The sequence below is a fragment of the Camelina sativa genome, chromosome 6 (genome assembly GCF_000633955.1).
Source record: "Camelina sativa cultivar DH55 chromosome 6, Cs, whole genome shotgun sequence".
NCBI classification, from domain to species: Eukaryota; Viridiplantae; Streptophyta; class Magnoliopsida; order Brassicales; family Brassicaceae; genus Camelina; species Camelina sativa.
Genome location: NC_025690.1, coordinates 11,916,798 through 11,937,927, shown reverse-complemented (window position 1 = coordinate 11,937,927; position 21,130 = coordinate 11,916,798). Strand labels below are relative to the sequence as shown.

Here is a 21,130-nt window from a genome sequence, read left to right as displayed (position 1 = left end):
ACCCAACAAATTTACTCTTTACCAAACCTATATAAACATGAATATAATAAAAACGAAAATTTGGCTTTTTTTATGACTACAATTTAGTTGTTTATTGCCACAATTTAGGGTTTTCTTAAGGATCTCGGATTAATCCCAATTTTTATAAACCGTTTATGAATTTCGAAACAGAGTAAGTAAACCAATGCTTAAGCTTTAAAGGTTGTTGTGTTGTGTCACCTGCTTAAAGGAGCTCTAGTATTCATTTCATGTATAATCTCATTGAAAATTCACGAGCTTTGTATAATATTTTCCAGTAATATACATGATATCTGTGGTAGCAATTTGACAAAAACAAATATTATGGACAACACAAGTATGAATCTAATAAGATCAAGAGAACACATTAAAGGCTTGACCGGTTCTAGCAACCTTGATGAAGACATCTTCAAGAGTTGTATCTGCGAGTCCCCAAGCGAAAACCGTGAAGTTTCTCTTGGCCTTCTCCACCGCCTGGAACACCTCTGAGATCCGAACCTCCTCCTTTGGAAGCTCAAACTTCTGAGTCCCTGCGATGTGATATATCTTCTTGGCGTTTGGGGAGACTTCTTGAATCAGCTTCTCCACTTTTTGCTCGTGTTCTGAAGATGTTGTCATTGTAAACACATAAGATCCACCGTACCTTCCCTTCAGTTCTTTAGGGTTGCCAATGCATTGCAAGCCTCCGTCCACGAAAATACCCAATCGGTCACATAGAAATTCTGCTTCTTCCATTGAATGGGTTGTGAGGATTATCGCAGTGTTTTCTTTAGCACGCTTGATGACAGTCCATAGGTTCTTTCTCGAGGCTGGATCAAGTCCTGTGCTTGGCTCATCCATATAAACCACCTTCATAGGCAAAAGAAAATGAAAACGAAATCCTTAAGCTTCAAAGAGATCAACTCTCTAGGTGTACTACTTATAAAGGTCAATGGTTACTAAGTGTAACAAGGGATTCTTAGACAATGGTGTACCTTAGGATTCCCAATAAGCGATATGGCTACGCTCAGGCGCCTTTTCAGACCTCCACTGTATTTCCCAGCAGGTTTGTCGGCAACACCTCCGTGGAAAAGGTTGACACTCTTAAGAGACTCTTCCACAGCCTAATGTGAGTTCAATAACGATGAGAGATGGATTGAGCAACCGTAAAATTGTATCTTTTGATAACTTTTGGAGTAATATAGAAGGGAAGTAAGATTGATAAATTACTTGGTCGAGATCAGAGCCTTTGAGATTCTTAAGTCTTCCATAAAACAGCAGATGTTCCCTTCCTGTCAGTGTTTCCCAGAGCAAGCTGCACAATAAGAGAATGATTACACAATCACAATCACAATTACAATTACACAATGTTAGTGTGGAACAGTAATAAACTGTTTATTTGTGCTTTCTTGGCTAAGAACAAAATGAAATGAAACTTACTCGTGCTGCGGGCATACACCCATGCTGGTGTACACTCTGTCCATATCGTTGCATATATCCAAACCCTGAACAAGCCCTGTCCCAGATGTTGGTTTCAGGAGCCCGGTCATCTGGTAATACATTACATATTAGTAACGCTACAAGATTATAATCATCGATCAGCCATTAGAAGTAGAATCTAAGCTCCATTCAGCTCAAAAGATTTGTCCATTTGGATACTGACCATATTGATGAAGGAGGTCTTGCCTGCACCATTGGGTCCTAACATGCCAAAGCATTCTCCTGAAGGCACTGCAAGAGATAACCCCCGGACTGCCAATTTAGGCGGGTTCCCATCTCTACCAGGATACACCTTCTTCAGGTCGTCACATACAATCGAATGGCTTGTGCTCGACTCAAGCATCAACCGCTCGACTTTTTCTCTCTGATTCGGATAAATCTTTTATCAGAACCAGAATTATCAAGAACATGAAATATATATACTGTGAATCCTTTTGACATACCTCCTCAGTAACATCTGGTTTCTCCATCTCAACAGCGACTTTGGAGCCTTGCCTCTGCAAACTAGGCCTTCGCAAAGAAGGAGATTTCTTGAAAGGGTTTTGCAAGAAGAACAACGGGTCTTTTCCGGATGAAGAAATCTTATCGATATAGTATGCTGCAATGAGTGCGAGAAACCACTCAACGATAATGATGTAAAAAACATCATCCATTGCACTATCACTGAAATCATTCCACTTCATCCCATCTTCCCCTCTCAAGTTTCCCCGGAATGAAAATTGTGCGAACTCATACAGCCCACGGTATATGGAGAAGCCAGGATATAACTCCATGACAAGAATCCAGCCTCCTGGAAAAGTATAATTACATCGCAATCTTGATCAGTTGTCAGAATAAACACATAAGTATCGTTCTTCAAGATCATAATAACTTACTAGGAAATGATGAATCTTCAATAAGGAAGTTGAGTAGAAACAAGCCCAAAAGTCCAGATCCAAACACGTATATGTAAGCAACAACTATGTTCAAGACATATGAGAAAAAAAAAACTCATTAGCTTGTTTTAAACCCCAACGACTTCTTGATCAAATTCAAGAAGCACAATGTTATTTAAGTACCTGTTGCTGTCTTGACCTTTGAAAATAGAGAGGAAACTAGAAAGGCAAGGGCGATTTGCAGATTTACATAGAGAAAATAGAATACGAACTGAATGCTGTAGTCATTAAGCCGGAAGAACTTCAGTCCTGCAGGGAACCAACAACTATAAAGACACAGATTGGAAAAACAAGACCTGTATATATTGAGAGAAAGACTTCAGTTACCTATTGCTGACCCAAATATCATCAGACATATAACGTATAACATGGATATGGTAAGAAAGTAAGCATATGAAATCATCCAATATGGACCATCTCCTAGCCCATGCATTTTCATTATAATTCTTAGATGTTGCTGTTTCTCATACACTAATGACGACAAGATCACCTGCAAACAAATGGCTCTGAATATGAATTTATAGATCACTATACATCAGAGTGAATATTTGTGAAATAAAACGTAAAGTAGTCTATTGAATGCAAACTTACAGGGAACAGAAGAAGAATAACCCATGTGAAGAACAGGGGACCAATCAGAGACGCGATGTCCAGACGAAGACTTGTTTCTGGTTTAGGCATTTCTTTGGCATATTCAAACAACATCCTTGTCCCTGGGCCTAGTAGAAATTGAAGGTAAGCATTTGACACCTGTAGTTTCGCAAAGTGTAAGCCTCAGTTCAATCAAGAAATCAAAAAACATATTGAGGATGTCTTTAGAGTACATAAGTTATTTTCTTACCAAATTGACAGAGCGAGGAACTCTGACCAACTTAATAAGTCTTCTTCCTGCATCGTCCTTGTATGTTGAATTATACCAGATGCGCACATTGAAGTTATTCCTATCCGTGTCCAAGAGATCATATGCTAAGGGAACAAAAAAATCAGACAGGAAGAGTCAGAAATCTCATATGTGCATATAAAGCATTGTTATTGTTATAGACTGACTGAGAAGTTGACCAACCTGCAGCAATCTCATTTATCTTCCCCTCAGGATTTCCTTTCCGATAGCCCTTGAAAATCTCGTCATTGACCTCTCTGGAGGTATTTCTCCAGAGATTTAATCCTTGAACACATCTTAACTCTGGTTTTGACACAACCATTAAGTTAAAATGACTATACAAGAATTTTTCCTCAGAGGACAATTTATAATGTTTAACAAAATTGGAATAGATCATAGAACTCAACCAGATGACATTAGACTAACACTAATATAAACAGAACTAAAATTTGAGTATCCCTCTAGTTGACATCTTATAACATATATGAGATTGAAAATAATTCAATACCTTTGGTAAAATTGAGAGGTGGTTGTCCGAAAGAGAATGGTAAAGAAGCATTGAGAATGCACCGAGGTTGGATACTGTAGATGGAAAGATTTGAGGCGATCCCTGAATCAAGATAGTTGGTGAAATCTGGCTCAGCTGTTGTACCCTGAAACATATGGGCTCAAACAAAAGCTAAGAAACAGATTCACACAGTGGAAACAAACAGATTCCAACAACGGAAACTCACCAAGACATTATCAGCTAAAGTACGCAAAAGGTCAGTGGAGTTATCCGGTATAGAACTAGTGAGCAGATTCCCAGACACAGCTAGACAAAAAAAAAACATAAAAACATAAGTTCCCCACTGAACACAACAAAGAACAAGGGAGAAAAAGCAAAAAAAAAAAAAGGAAACATACTTCCTCCAAGAGAACGGTTGTGTCCAGTAAAGAGTATAGTCACAGGACAAGTCCCTGTCCGTCTACAAGAATCATCATTAAGATCTCTAACATCGCGGCTTTCAGGGCGCGGGATTTGTAACAACTGAGGCCACTGCGGAGGACTAGGGATGGAACAAAAGAAGGCTTGATCCGGAGAAGAATACTGTATACCGCAAGTGTTTTCGAGTTTACCATCCCCATTCGTGTCAACCAAATCGCAACCACATCGGTTATCAGCAGAGTTGTTGACTTGAGTATCGAAAAGGAGCTGTATCAAGACTAGGAATACGCAGAGGAGGAAAGGGATCATGATGACCCGAACATTGCTCCATAGATACCGTTTCTACACCCAACGCAATATTCACACAAAAGACGGAAATAATCAAAACTACCATAACATTATATCATGCCACCTTTATATAAAAAATTGTAGGAAAATCTGTAATTATGTTGGATAATCAATAAAATTTAGCCACTAATTATATTGTAGAAACTGATCCATCATCATCAAGTTCCCGAATATAGAAAAAAAAAATAATCGATTAAATCACAGAACACAATCTATCTCTTACTCACATTAACGTACGTAGACGAAACGAACACTGTTATGAAATGTAATTAGATACCGTAGAGGAGAAGAAAACGAATTATATATATACCTGATAGACTAAGTTTTTCCTAAGTAAGGCATTGGCTCTTGTTGAGAAACTGGCAGGACCTGGATCCGCCATTGAATTCATTGATGAAAATTTCTTCGATTTCTCTGTTTCTTCTTTATTGTTTGTTAGGTTTTTTTGTTGTTTGTTTTTTTGGGTTAAGAGAAATTATAAATTGAATCCTCCTAAAGTTTTGAACAGAGAGAAGGGAACAAATCATAAATCACCGCCTTTTGGGTTTCTTCTCATATAAAAGAAGCAGGCGGAGAGAAGAGAAGAGACCAACTGTGAGATTGGTTTGGAAGTTACGATATTACCCTTATGCACACGCTTTGCTAAGTACGTTTTAATTAGTTACTTTTTTTTCTTCTCTAAATTATAGTTATAGGGTAATGATTTTTATTTCTTAGTGGTCAAATAAAACAACAGAGAGGTAAATTAAGTTCAACGAAATCAAGAAAGCGACTATATAATATGGGGGTTAGGAAAATATTTCAATGTAAATTTGGCAGGAAGCTATGTGGAGGAGAGTGTGGCCGGCCAAATAGATTCTACAACTAGTGGAAGAGGTTGAGTTTCAATTTATTTATTTATTTGAATAAAAGTTTTTGTTTTGGGATCGTAGATGATTAAAGGCGTCATCTCAGACGTATTTTTACGTGTGAACGCGATTGATTAAATTATTCTATTATATTGTCTCACGTAAAAGTATCTGGTAATTTAGGTTGACTACGATATTTTTTGAATTTGACCATCTTAATAAACTAAACTAAAAAGAATAGTTTTGTTCAGATTCAAACCTATTCTTTATCGAAATAAAAAAAAATTCAAACCTTTCCAATGTGGCAGATACTTGGACATGAAGCAATGCATGATTCGAACCGAAAGAAAATGATTATATATTTTATTATATGAAATTTGGTTTTTAAAGTTATTAAGTCATCTGGTGACATGAATGTTAAAGTTATCGATTAAAGGTCAATACACGTTCATAAATTTTGTTTTAAATTTTCAAAAATTGAATCATAATCTCTAACTAACAAGGCTCACCGTTTCAAGAGTGGTTTCTGCTTTGATTGGTGATGGTTGGATAAGGAAGGTCTCTTTGGGGCTATTTCTGAGAGTTGGGAGTCTGAAGAAGGCTTGCCGACGGGCAATCTAGTGGATAAGATTATTAAGTGTCGAAAGGCAATTTTTCGGTGGAGGAAGGCACAAGTCCCATATGGGCGAAAATCAATTGAAGATTTAAAAGCCAGATTGGTAGTGGTTAAGGCGGATCATGCTAGCTTTGTCGAAGACATCACGGCCTGACATGGCAATTAACAGAAGTGTATCGGGATGAAAAAGTGTATTGGTATCAGAAGAGTTGAAGCTGGTGGATGAGGCTTGGAGAACAGAATACCAGTTATTTTCATGCGCAGACAAAGCAACAGCGAGGTAGGAATCGTATTGTTGGTCTTCATGATGGAAATGGTATTTGGTCCACGGAGGAAACAAATATTCAGCATACAGCGGTTTCTTACTTCCAGGGGTTGTTTACCTCTTCGGATCGCTCTGACTATGAGGCAGCACTCGGCGAGGTTCAACCGGTTATTCAGGGGAGATACATGATTTACTGACTCAAGATGCCTCATGAAAAGAGAACAAGGAGGCTCTGTTTATGATGTACCCTGACAAGTCCCCATGTCCATATGGTATGACAGCTCTTTTTTACCAGAAGGCGTGGGCCACTATTAAGATCAAATTTAGTGTTTTTGGTTACTTCTTTTTTTTCAGAGTGGGGTTTTTGATAAACGGTTGAATATGACAAATATTTGTCTTATTACCATGGTGGATAAACCGATTAGGATGATTGAGTTGAAACTTATCAGTTTATGTAATATTGGATATAAGATTATCTCAAAGATTTTGTGTCAGCGGATGCTCTCATTTTTGCCCATTCTAGTCTCAGAAACTCAATCGGCATTTGTAGAGGCGGTTAATTTCTAACAATATTTTGATTGCTCAGGAAATATTTCTAACAATTTCTAACTAATTCCTGGGATATGGCTTTGCTTTCGTCCACTTTTGAGCCGGAAGATGTTTCCATCATTTCTGTTATACCTTTAGGACTTTCGAATTCCCCGGATATGCTGGGATGACATTTTACAAAAACAGAAACTTATACGGTTAAATCTGGATATCATATCTTATGGCAAGATATACCGGCTCGGGTTCCCTGTGGTCCAGATATCACACCGCTTCAAACTTTTGTCTGGAAGATCATGTGCCCTCCAAAAGTAAGGCATTTTTTATGGCAAGTTATAATCGGGTGTGTCACAGTCACCTCAAACCTTCGGCGACAAGGGATGAGTTGTGATCCTGAGTGTGCGCTCTGTGGTTTTCCGGTAGAGACAATTAATCATGCTCTCTTCGAAATGTCCCCCGGCGAGACAAGTTTGGGCTTTATCCTCATTTCCAACGATGCCATGCATTTTTCCTTCTGAGTCAATCTTTGCAAATATGGATTTCTTATTTTGGCGAATAGAACAAATCCCTAACCCGGATGTGTATCCTTGGATATTGTGGTATATTTGGAAGGTTAAGAACGATAAAATATTTTCTAATTTGGATTCAAATCCGCTTGCGATTTTGCATCTGGCAGAGGATGACTCTAAAGATTGGTGTATGGCACAGCTGGACGACATGGTCGACATATCCCCCAGGGTCCCACGGGCCATCTTTGGTAGTGGGCATGGTCTAGCGGTTTGATAGCTCTGTTACGAGTTATCATTGTTTTGTAGATGGTTCTTGGAAAGCGACAGACCTATATGCTGGTCGTAGATGGTATTGTACGACCTTCACCGAAGTCTTACGCCTCTTCATGTAGAGATGGAGACCCTCGTCTGGGCGATGTGATGTATGATTGGCATGGATAATCAGGATGTCGTTTTTCTTACCGATTGCTCTGACTTGGTGAAGATGGTGTCTTCGCCTTCCGACTGGCCCGCTTTTAAGCCGTATCTAGAGGAGATTCAAGTGGACAAAGAGGAGTTCAGTTCTTTTTCTTTAGCCTTAATCCCTCTTATACATAATGGTAAAGCAGATAATCTAGTACGACGTGTTCGTTCAGTTTTGCATCAGGTTACCTATGTAAACAATGTTCCTTCCTGTTAGCTCTTTTGAGCTTATCAGTTGTTGTTAAAAAAAGAAGAATCATAATCTCTAACTACTAAACTATACCCTAAATATAAAATAAAAAACCCAAACCTAAATAGAATTTTTTAAATTAATTTTAAATATTGTAATTGGGTCAAGTAGTGTTAGTTTTGGAAATCTGTAAAATGTCTTCTATTTTTGTCTATAAAACTTGTTTTAATGCTATTTTAGAGTATTAATAATATAAAAATAAATAAAATAAATTAATATAATATGTTGAGGCCAAAAAAATAAATTAATATAATAAGTTTATTACTACAATCTAGTTGTTTATTACCACAATTTAGGTTTAAGCCTTCGAGAGCTCTAGTAATCGTTTCAAGTATGATTTCATTCAAAAGTAATTGCTTGTATCATATTTCTAGTAATATACATGAAATTTGTGGTAGCAATTTGACATAGACAAATATTTATAATGGACAACAATAACACAAGTATGAATCTAAGAAGATCAAGAGAACACATTAAAGGCTTGACCGGTTCTAGCAACCTTGATGAAGACATCTTCCAGAGTTGTGTCTGCTAGTCCCCAAGCAAAAACCGTAAAGTTTCTCTTCGCCTTCTCCACCGCCTGGAACACCTCTGAGATTTGAACCTCCTCTTTTGGGAGCTCAAACTTCTGAGTCCCTGCGATATGATATATCTTCTTGGCATTTGGGGAGACATCTTGAATTAGTTTCTCCACCTTTTGCTCATGTTCTGAAGATGTTATCATCGAAAACACATAAGATCCACCATACCTTCCCTTCAGTTCTTTAGGGTTGCCAATGCATTGCAAGCCTCCGTCCACAAAAATACCCAATCGGTCACATAGAAATTCTGCTTCTTCCATTGAGTGGGTTGTGAGGATTATCGCAGTGTTTTCTTTAGCACGCTTGATGACGGTCCATAGGTTCTTTCTCGAGGCTGGATCAAGTCATGTGCTTGGCTCATCCATATAAACCACCTTCAAAAGGAAAAACATATTGAGGAAGAATTTGTTAAGCTTCAATGAGCCTAACTCTCGAGGTGTGCAATGTATAAGAGAACAAGGGATTCTCAGAAAGTGACGTACCTTAGGATTCCCGATAAGCGATATGGCTACGCTCAACCGCCTTTTCATACCTCCGCTGTATTTTCCAGCAGGTTTGTCGGCAACTCCTCCGTGGAAAAGGTTGAAACTCTTAAGAGACTCTTCCACAACCTAATGGAAGGTAAATAATGATGAGAGAACTGTAAAATTAATCTTTTGATACCTGTTGAAGTGAAGTAAGGTTGAAAAATTACTTGGTCAAGATCAGAGCCTTTGAGATTCTTAAGTCTTCCATAAAACAGTAGATGTTCCCTTCCTGTGAGTGTTTCCCAGAGCAAGCTGCACAATAAGAGAATGATTACACAATTACAGTGTGGAACAGTAAAACCATACCTATTGGGGAATGCAGGCCCGTCTCTAACCCATGGCTGGGTAGGCATTTGCCCAGGGTCCAATATTAAAAGGGTTCAATAATTTTTTTTTTGGTGTGAATTCGTAAAAAAAAAAAAATTTAAGAATAAAAAGGCCCCTGAAAAAAAAATTTAGAACAAAAAGGGTCCATTAAAAATAAGTGTTTAAGATCAAAAGACCCAAAAAAAAGTTGTTTAATTAATAAGAAAATATCGTTGGCTTTTGAGACACTCACGCCGTCGACGTCGCCGATCATATCAAAAACCCTTTTAGCTCACAATTCACTAATCACAATTCACAAAACAACCTAATCATCTTTTTTTATTCATCAATCATCAGTTTAAACAGGTTGCAGTTTCGTGCCTGGCAACCCTGGATCTTAAACGCTGCAGGAAGAGTGGACGACGAAGTGAATTTTCTCTTACGTGCACTACACAACTCTTAGTACCAGGTGACATTGTTCCTTTTTTTATTTAATCATGGTGTTGTGTGGGAATGACAAAAGAAAGAGAAAAAAAGAACAAGATCAATTTATAGAATCTCAAAGAGGATCTATGGATAAATTTGTTAAAAAAAAACTGCAGCTAGTACGAGTGCTAGTGTAGAAGAACCTAGTGTGAATCCTCATGATCATTCAAGTGAAAAATTAGATGATGTTGTGAATGAGTCTCATGAGAATGTGTCGAATCCACCTAATACTGAAAGTTTGAATGTTGATGAACCAGTTCCTGTTCCTCCTGTCGATATCTATGATCCTAGAAATTGGAATAATCTTGACAACAAAACAAGGGATTTGTTGATTGAAAAAGGACCGAAAAGAGATATAAATAATGTGTTCCCTATAGATGATGAAACTAAAAGGCACTTTGCATATAAGTATTATTTTAGAAAGTTGAGTAATGGAGAAACTGATGATCGAAAGTGGTTGGTTTACTCAAAGTATGTGGATAAGGTGTATTGTTTTTGCTGTAAGTTATTTCAGACTCATGGTCAATTAAGTTTATTAGCATCCGAAGGTTTAAGAGATTGGAAACATATTGGTGATAGGCTAAAAAATCATGAGAAAAGTGAGGAACATATGGCTAATATGAGGATTTGGAATGATGTAAAAGTTAGATTTCAAAGTAATCTAACTATTGATAAAGAATTCCAAAAAGAAATTGCAAAAGAAAAAGAACGTTGGAGACAAGTTTTATACAGAATAATTTCTGTTGTGAAATGTCTTTCCAAAAGAAATCTTGCATTTCGGGGTTCAACTGATAAACTTTATCAAGATAGTAATGGTAATTTTTTAGGGATGATTGAGATGATTGCTGAATTTGATTTGATTATGCAGGATCATATTAGACGCATCCAAACTCATGAGATACATCATCACTATCTTGGTCATAACATTCAGAATGAGCTGATTTCTCTTCTCGCTTATAAGGTCAGGTTCTCTATCACAAGTGTTATTAAAGAGGCAAAATACTTTTCTATTATCCTTGACTGTACACCCGACGTGAGTCATCAAGAACAAATGAGTATAATAGTAAGATGCGTAGATATGTCAACTGAAAGGATAAAAATAGAAGAGTATTTCTTAGAGTTTCTGAAAGTAGATGATACCTCGGGACTAGGCCTCTTTAAAGAATTACAAAATGCTCTTAAGTCACTTGATCTTGATATCAAGGATGTGAGAGGACAAGGTTACAATAATAGTTCTAATATGAAAGGAAAACACCACGGAGTTCAAAAGCGAATGCTAGAAATAAATCCGAAAGCATTGTTTATGCCATGTTCTTGTCATAGCTTGAATCTAGTTGTTAGTGACATGGCACATTCTTGCTTGAAAGCTGTATCTTTTTTTGGGATTGTGCAACGCATATATACTTTATTTTCAGGCTCTACCAAAAGATGGAATATTTTACTTAAGCATGTTCCATGTTTTATGGTAAAAAATATTTCTAATACTCAATGGGAGAGTCGAATCAAAAGTGTCAAGGCTATAAGATATCAAACTCCTCAAATAAGGTCAGCTTTATTAGAATTATATACTTTGTGTGATGATGCTATATCAAAGAGTGAAACTGAAAGTTTGGTAGATGCACTTGAAAATTTTGAGTTTTTACTTGGCATGGTTATTTGGCATGACATTTTGTTTGCTATTAACTTGGTGAGTAAGAACTTACAAGCTAAAACTATGTGTATTGATAATGCAATGAAGCAAGTAGAAGGTGTGATGTCTTTTTTTGAGAAATATAGAAATGATGGATTTAGCTCAAGTATGACTATNAATTCCAAAAAGAAATTGCAAAAGAAAAAGAACGTTGGAGACAAGTTTTATACAAAATAATTTCTGTTGTGAAATGTCTTTCCAAAAGAAATCTCGCATTTCGGGGTTCAACTGATAAACTTTATCAAGATAGTAATGGTAATTTTTTAGGGATGATTGAGATGATTGCTGAATTTGATTTGATTATGCAGGATCATATTAGATGCATCCAAACTCATGAGATACATCATCACTATCTTGGTCATAACATTCAGAATGAGCTGATTTCTCTTCTCGCTTATAACAGGTTCTCTATCACAAGTGTTATTAAAGAGGCAAAATACTTTTCTATTATCCTTGACTGTACACCCGACGTGAGTCATCAAGAACAAATGAGTATAATAGTAAGATGCGTAAATATGTCAACTGAAAGGATAAAAATAGAAGAGTATTTCTTAGAGTTTCTGAAAGTAGATGATACCTCGGGACTAGGCCTCTTTAAAGAATTACAAAATGCTCTTAAGTCACTTGATCTTGATATTAATGATGTGAGAGGACAAGGTTACGATAATGGTTCTAATATGAAAGGAAAACACCAAGGAGTTCAAAAGCGAATGCTAGAAATAAATCCGAAAGCATTGTTTATGCCATGTTCTTGTCATAGCTTGAATCTAGTTGTTAGTGACATGGCACATTCTTGCTTGAAAGCTGTATCTTTTTTTGGGATTGTGCAACGCATATATACTTTATTTTCAGGCTCTACCAAAAGATGGAATGTTTTACTTAAGCATGTTCCATGTTTTACGGTAAAAAATCTTTCTAATACTCGATGGGAGAGTCGAATCAAAAGTGTCAAGGCTATAAGATATCAAACTCCTCAAATAAGGTCAGCTTTATTAGAATTATATACTTTGTGCGATGATGCTATATCAAAGAGTGAAACTGAAAGTTTGGTAGATGCACTTGAAAATTTTGAGTTTTTACTTGGCATGGTTATTTGGCATGACATTTTGTTTGCTATTAACTTGGTGAGTAAGAACTTACAAGCTAAAAATATGTGTATTGATAATGCAATGAAGCAAGTAGAAGGTGTGATGTCTTTTTTTGAGAAATATAGAAATGATGGATTTAGCTCAAGTATGACTATAGCTAAAGGTCTTGCTGATGATATGGATGTTGATGTCGTATTTCCAAGTAAGCGTCGGAGGTTTAAGAAAAAACAGTTTGACGAGAACAATCATGATGAAGTAATTCAAACACCTGAAGATGCTTTTAAAATTGATTATTTTTTGGTTGTAGTGGATATGGCAATTGCTTCTTTGAGAAGTAGATTTGAGAAAATGAGAACATTTGAGACTGTTTTTGGATTTTTATATAATTCAGTGAAACTAAAGTCACTTGATGCTATTGAATTAAGAGAAAGGTGCACTAATTTTCATAATACATTTTCTCATTGTGGTTCATCAGATGTTGATTTGGATGATTTTTTTTCTGAGTTGAGAATATTGCAGGTGACTTTACGGGATGAAGCTATGACACCTATTGAGGTTCTTGAGTTTGTAAAAAATATTGGTTGCTATCCAAATGTTGTTATTGCTTATCGACTTTTACTAACCACTCCTGTGACAGTAGCATCAGCGGAAAGGAGTTTCTCTAAGCTAAAATTGCTGAAAAATTATTTGAGATCATCAATGTCTCAAGAAAGATTGAATGGTTTAGCAATTTTATGCATTGAAAAAGATATTTTGGAGAGTTTGGATTTTGAAACAATTATCAATGATTTTGCATCAACAAAGGGTAGAATGAAACGTTTCATATGATCGTTATTCTCTTGAAATAATTGATAGTTTATTTTTTGTTTCAGATTTAGCTATCTTGTGGTTGGAGACTTGGAGTGCATGTGTGGACGAACCATTAAAGCTCTAAACCAAGAATTTTTTTTTTCTATAACAAAAAAAAAATATTTTTCTTTTTGACAGTGATCTAGTTTATTTTTTACTTTATTTGATATTAAATTTTGTCATATTTGTTGGGAAATTTTTTTTTTTTTAATAAAAGGTCCATTTTAAGTGTTTTGCCTAAGGTTGTCAAAACTGTTAAGACGGGACTGGGGGAATGATGGAGAGTTTCTTAGCATCATATTGTTGAAAAAAAAAATGAAGGAGAGAGAGGAAGCATTGTTTTTCAAACAGACAACCCTCGGATACGGATGTCAGAAGAGTATGGCTTTATTAGAGCACTCCCATCGAACATATTTGATAGAGGATCAGAAGGATAAACAAATTTAAAAAATAAGAAAAATGTGGAGAGATGAACGGAAAGTGTCTCGGCCTAGAACAATTAAGGCACAATATCTACAGTTGTCATCACTTGATTGGATGGATAAACTAAAAAATAATTAAATAATTAAATTAAATTTAAAATGTTATTATTTAATTTTTTTATACCCAATAACTATATAACCGATGGATATGCTCTTAGTGTTGAACTATTAGTTATTTTAAAATTTAATTAAAAAATAAAGTGATAATAAAATATATATTAGTTATTTAAAATTTAATTAAAAATAAAGTGATAATAGAATAATATATTTCATTACTTAAATACTACGTTTTTGACATACTCAGAACACCCCCATCGGTTACATACCCTCATCGTTTCTTATATATAGCGTTTTAATCATTTTAATTAGTTATATTTATTTTATATGCTAATTAAAGAATTTGTCCTATAAAAGAGAATCACTTATTAAATGGGTTTCTTATACAGCTCTCAGACCACCTCCATTGGTAATAATGGGTGTTCTAAATAAAAATTTTAATATAAAATTTAAGCATTTTTAAAGAGAGAAGAAAAAAATGTTATATTAAAAACCTCTCATTTTTCTATTAGTTTTAGTGTTACTGTTTTTTAATTTATGATCAACTAAAGGCACTCTACTTTTATTACTGATGGAGATGATCTAATCATCTCTCAAACGAGAAGCTTATGTCAGGCTCTCTCCTACTTTATCATTTATTTTTATTATTTAAATATATAAAGACTTACTTAGACCATCTACACCATAAAAATAAAGAAAAAATATGGCTAGCTATACGAAGTATAAGAGAAAACATGGTCATACACCATACACATACAATACATGAAGTATCCTCAATACCATATACTATTATATTCTTAACTACATGAAGTATATGTATTACATGGTCACATGTATGAACTATATGACGTTATGTGGTCAACACCATAGACATACAATACGGTACACCGGTTGACTAACTCCGGCGAAGACTGACGCTGACTCTGGTATTGACTAAAAAAATGTATTCTATTTTTTTTTTTCTTTTTAAAAAAATTATATTAAATCATTAATGGTTTTTCATAATTAAAAACATATTCAATTCAATATCCTAATATATTTATATATCTCTAATTTATTCATTCTTATAATTAGTTAATTCTTATTTTTAAAGCTAAACTAATAGTTAAATAAAAATCATTGATAATTATTTTCAAGATGTAATATAAAGGTATTTGCAAAATACTCTTATTCTATACCCTTTTGCAAACATACCCTCAAATCAAATATATTGTTTTGCTAAAATCATTTTTACCACATTAAAGTATCTAAAATTTTATACAACATTTACCATGCAAACTTTAGAGTAAAGAGTGATATACTCAATCTTTTCCATATTATTTTTCTAATGAAAGTAGTTGAATTTGATTTTCTTGATTTGTAGTATTTAAATAATCTGATTATCAAAGATTTATATATATAGATATCTTGAAAATAATTATTAATGATTTTTATTTAATCATTAATTGAAATTTGAAAATAAAAACTAACTAATTATAAGAATGAATACATTAGAGATATATAAAAATATTTAGATATTGAATTGAATATGTTTCTTAATCATGAAAAACCAAAAATGTTTATATATAATATTTATTATTTTTTATTTTTAATAGAAAAAAATTAATACATTTTTTTTTGGTTCACGCTGGAGTCAACATCGGTCTTCGCCGGAGTCAACCAGTATAACGGATTGTATGTCTATGGTGTTGACCACATAACGTCATAAATACATATACTTTATGTAGTTGAAGATACAATATTATAATTGATATGTGTGACCATATTTTTTCGTATACTTTATGTAGCTAGCTATCTTTTTTCCTAAAAATAAGGAGAGAGGTGAAAAACAATTCTCAATTGAGAATCTATAAAACCGTTTCTCGACAATGTCACATAGCAAATAGTTAGAATTTTTTTTCTGATTTAATCTTTAAATAAATAATTATATTATATTAAAATTATTAAAATAATATATATTGAGCAACTCATCTCATTTTTGATGATGGACGTGTTGACCAAGTTCGACGGTGGAATATTAAAAAAGGATTTTTAAATATGTTTTTAGTTATAATAATTAGAAATGATAAAGTTAAAAACCTTTTAAAAAAACTGTAAAATGATATGCTCCAATGGTAAGATCCTAATTTTGGGTGTCTCTGCATGTATTTCTCTCGCTCCTTAGCCCAAGCTTCATCTGACAGAGGAGCCAATTCACCAGTGAATTTCTAATCAGTCATCGATATACCAGATGAGTTAATCGGGTTACTCCGCCAAGTACCCAAGCAGCCGAACCGAAAAGCCAAATTCCAACCCATTTCCAAGCTTGAGGTCTGCCATTGACAAGAGGCTTCAAACCCTCTTTACTCTCTGAGCTAATCGACGCAACAATTGACATATTCCTAAACAATTAAGCGTTTTAACCCTACAGAAAACAGAATCTAGAGCAATCCCAATCTTAGAATCGTCTAATAGGAACCAAAATTTTCAAATTTAACATAAATCCTGATCAAAAGTATCAACCTTGAATGAATGTTGAAACTACCTTGAGCAGAGATCGAGACTTGAGAAGAAAATCTCATCGATTTTGTTGGGATAGGCTCGAAAGAAAAGAAAGAGAGAAGAAGAAAAAAGCTTCGATCGAGAACTCGTTTTATTTTCTCACACATTCTTATTTCTTGTGTAATTTTTAAAACTGTTGGCTATAAACAGTTCTTGTTGTAACTCACACATTTTTATTTCTTGTGTCATGAAATTTTTTAATTTCAAAAAACTACTTCAAAAAAACAAGAGACTCAAAATTATATCCTACCATTGGAGAGGATAATTTTAATTAGGATTTAAAAAGTTCTTATTTTATAAACAGTACATAATATATTGATTAAAAATTATAAGAGACTCAAATTTAAATCTCACCATTGTGGATGCCCTTAGGATCGATTTTAACATTTATAATGTATTTTGATTTATTTTTAAAGTTAAGCATTTCTTAAAAATCGCTTAACAATCGCCGTTGAACATGGCCTAATTAGAGACTACCGATGGAGGCGTCCTCACCGATAAAGATATCCTAAGAAATTGTTTATTTGTGCTTTCTTGGCTAAGAACAAAATGAAATGAATACTTACTCGTGCTGCGGGCATACGCCCATGCTGGTGTATACTCTGTCCATATCATTGCATATATCCAAACCCCGAACAAGCCCTGTCCCAGATGTTGGTTTCAGGAGCCCAGTCATCTGGCAAGGAAAATACATTGCATTATTAGTAACGCAAGATCATAATTTAGAAACACATTTCTTTTCTTGAAGCTAAGCTCGACTCAGCACAAAAGAGTTTGTCCATTTGTGTACTCACCATATTGATGAAGGAGGTCTTGCCTGCACCATTGGGCCCTAACATGCCAAAGCATTCTCCTGAAGGCACAGCTAGAGATAACCCTCGGACTGCCACTTTAGGCGGGTTCCCATCTCTACCAGGATACACTTTCTTCAGGTTCTCACATACAATCGCATGGCTTGTGCTCGAGTCGAGTATCAACTGCTCGACCTTTTGACTCTGATTTGAACTTTTTCATATCAGAACCAATATTACCAAGAAAATGGAATATATTTTGAATCTTTTGGCGTACCTCTTGAGTAACATCTGGTTTCTCCATCTCAACTGACACTTTGGAGCCTTGCCTTTGCAAACTAGGCCTTCGCAAAGGAGTTGATTTCTTGAAAGGGTTTTGTAAAAAGAACAACGGGTCTTTACCGGATGAAGAAATCTTATCAATATAGTATGCTGCAGTGAGTGTGAGAAACCACTCAACGATAATGACGTAAAAAACTTCATCCATTGCACTATCATTGAAATCCTTCCACTTCATCCCATCTTCCCCTCTCAAGTTTCCCCGGAAAGAAAACTGTGCGAACTCATATAACCCACGGTATAAGGAGAAGCCAGGATATAACGTCATGACAGTAATCCAGCCTCCTGGAATAGTATAATTATATTGCAATTCTTGGTCAATTGTGATACTAAACACTTAAACGAGTGTATTGAGAGGATCGTGTCTTCAGTATAATAGTAACTTACTAGGAAATGACGAATCTTCAATAAAAAAGCTGAGTAGAAACAAGCCCACAAGTCCAGATTTAAATACGTATATGTAAGAAGAAACTATGATTAAGACATGAGAAAAACTCATTAGTTGATAGTTCCCTTAAACCCCAACAAGCTAGTTCTTGATAAGAAGCACAATGTTAGTTTAGTACCTGTTGCTGTCTTGACCATTGTAAATACCGAGGAAACTAGAAAGGCAAGGGCGATTTGCAGATTTACATAGAGAAAATAAAATACGAACTGGAGGCTGTAGTCATTAAGCCGGAAGAACTTCAGTCCTGCATGGAAACAACAACTATAAAGACCACAATTGTAATGTCAGAAAAAATATTAAGAGAAATGCTTTTACCTATTGCTGACCCGAATATAATCAGACATATAACGTATAACACGGATATGGTAAGAAAATAGGCATATGAAATCATCCAATATGGACCATCTCCTAGCCCATGCATTTTCATTATAATTCTTAGATTATGTTGTTTCTCATACACTAATGACGACAAGATCACCTGCAAAACAAATGGCTCTGAATTTAAATTTATAGATCACTATACATCAGAGTGAATATTTGTAAAATAAAACATAAAGTAGTCTATTGAAAGCAAACTTACAGGGAACAGAAGAAGAATAACCCATGTGAAGAAAAGGGGACCAATTAGAGATGCGATGTCTAGACGAAGACTTGTTTCGGGTTTAGGCATTTCTTTGGCATATTCAAACAACATCCTTGTCCCCGGGCCTAGTAGAAATTGAAGGTAAGCATTTGAAATCTGCAGTTTTACGAAGTGTACGCATTAGTTCAACCAAGAGAGCAGTCCAAATGGTTAAAATAAAAAGAAATTGAGAATGCAATGATGAGGATGCATTTGAGTTTATTGTTGTTATTCTTACCAAATTGACTGAGCGAGGAACTCGGACCAACTTTGTAAGTCTATTTTCTCCATCTTCCTTATATGTTGAGTTATACCAGATGTTCACATTGAAGTTGTTCGTATCTGTGTTCAAGAGATCATATGCTAGCAACAAAAAATTCAGACAGTAAGAGTTAAAAATCTCATGTACATATAAAGCATTGTTGTATATAAACCGACTGAGAAATTGACCAACCTGCAGCAATCTCATTTATCTTCCCCTCGGGATTTCCTTTCCGATAACCCTGGAAAATATCATCATTGACCTCTCTTGAGGTATTTCTCCAGAGGTTTAATCCTTGAACACATCTCAACTCTGGTTTTGACACAACCATTAAGTTAACCGACTAGGAGAATGTTTCCTCAGAAGATAACTTTTGAGTAAGGACAATATATATGAACGAAAGAAGTATCATGTTTAACAAACGATTGGGATAGGACGCAACCATATTACACTAAATTAATATTGATATAAACATATCTAACACTTCAGTATCCGTCTTAAACTTTTTTAGTTGACATCTTAAATATCTATGAGATCGAAAACACAATACCTTTTTCAAAATTGAGAGGTGGTTGTCCGAATGAGAATGGTGAAGTAGCATTGAGAATGCACCGAGGTTGGATGCTGTAGATGGGAAGATTTGAGGCAATCGCTGGATCAAGATAATTGGTGATATCTGGCTCACCTGTTGTACCCTGGAACATGAGCTCAATGAAAAGCTAAGAAACAGATTCATACACTTCATAGTGGAAGCAAACAGATTCCAACCACAGAACTCACCAGCACATTTTTATCTAAACCACTTAAGAGGTCAGCGGAGTTCGCGGGTATAGAACTAGTGAGCAGATTCCCAGAGACAGCTAGAGAAATAAAACATAAAAGATATGTACCACTGAACACAATAAAAAAACATACCAAAAGAAGTAGGAGAAAAAGAAACATACTTCCTCCAAGAGAACGGTTATTTCCAGTAAAAAGTATAGTCACAGGACAAGTCCCTGTCCGTCTACAAGAATCATCACGAAGATCTCTAACATCACGGCTTTCAGGTCGCGGGATTTGTAACAACTGAGGCCACTGCGGAGGACTAGGGATGGAACAGAAGAAGGCTTGATCCGAAGAAGAATACTGTATACCGCAAGTGTTTTCGACTTTACCATCCCCATTCGTGTCAACCAATTCACAACCACATCGGTTATCAGCAGAGTTGTTAACTTGAGTATCGACCACCAATTGTAGCAACACTAAAATTATGCAGAGGAATAAAGGGATAATGATGAGCCGTACATTGCTCCATAGATTCCGTTTCTACACCAACGCAATTCACACAAAGACGAATTAAAAAAAAAAAAAAAAAACAATCATAGCAAATATTATATTATACCACCTTATATCAAAATACACTAACACAAATCGAAATCAAATATGTTGGATGATCAATAAATATGTTCCCAAATATTGGAAAAAAAAAATTCCAAAAGAAACGGACACTATTATTATTATGTACATTATTGGATACCGTAGAGGAGAAGATAACGCAAAGTATACCTGATAGACTAAATTTTTCCTTAGTAAGGCATTGGCTCTTGCTGAGAAACTGGCAGGACCTAGATCCGCCATTGATGATATGCAAAAATCTTCGATTTCTCTGTGTCTACGGTATCTTACTCTTTAGTTGTTGTTAGGTTTTTGTTCTTGTTTTGGGTTTAGATAATAATTTTTTTGAATCCGATATAAGTTTTGAACTGAGAAGGGAATCAAATCAAAAAGAGAAGAACTGAGATCAGATTACGGTATTACCTTTATGCTTACGCTTTTATTAATTTTTGTCAAGTACGTTAAATTAGTTTACTTAAGTATCTCAAATGGAGTATATAGTTAGTATTTTTTTTGGCTTCTCCTCTTGGTCAAACAACGGAAAAGGTAAATCATTTCAACGAAATCAAGAAAGCGACCATGGGAGAATATTTCAATGTA

The 21,130-nt window shown here is 35.2% G+C and overlaps 1 protein-coding gene and 1 pseudogene across 1 annotated transcript; both read right to left on the bottom strand.

The window, feature by feature from the left end:
- Positions 203-20,958, bottom strand: LOC104790985 (annotated as a pseudogene).
- On the bottom strand, positions 259-5,139 carry LOC109124649 (ABC transporter A family member 7-like). Its single transcript, XM_010516781.2, has 16 exons — positions 4,899-5,139; positions 4,219-4,582; positions 4,047-4,126; positions 3,821-3,965; positions 3,496-3,615; positions 3,274-3,398; positions 3,024-3,182; positions 2,760-2,922; positions 2,556-2,681; positions 2,373-2,456; positions 1,941-2,287; positions 1,661-1,861; positions 1,438-1,547; positions 1,228-1,312; positions 993-1,121; positions 259-867 (listed from the first exon to the last, which is right to left on the bottom strand). Exons 1-16 carry the CDS (start codon positions 4,977-4,979, stop codon positions 373-375), a joined length of 2,814 nt encoding a protein of 937 aa, XP_010515083.1. The 5' UTR covers positions 4,980-5,139; the 3' UTR covers positions 259-372.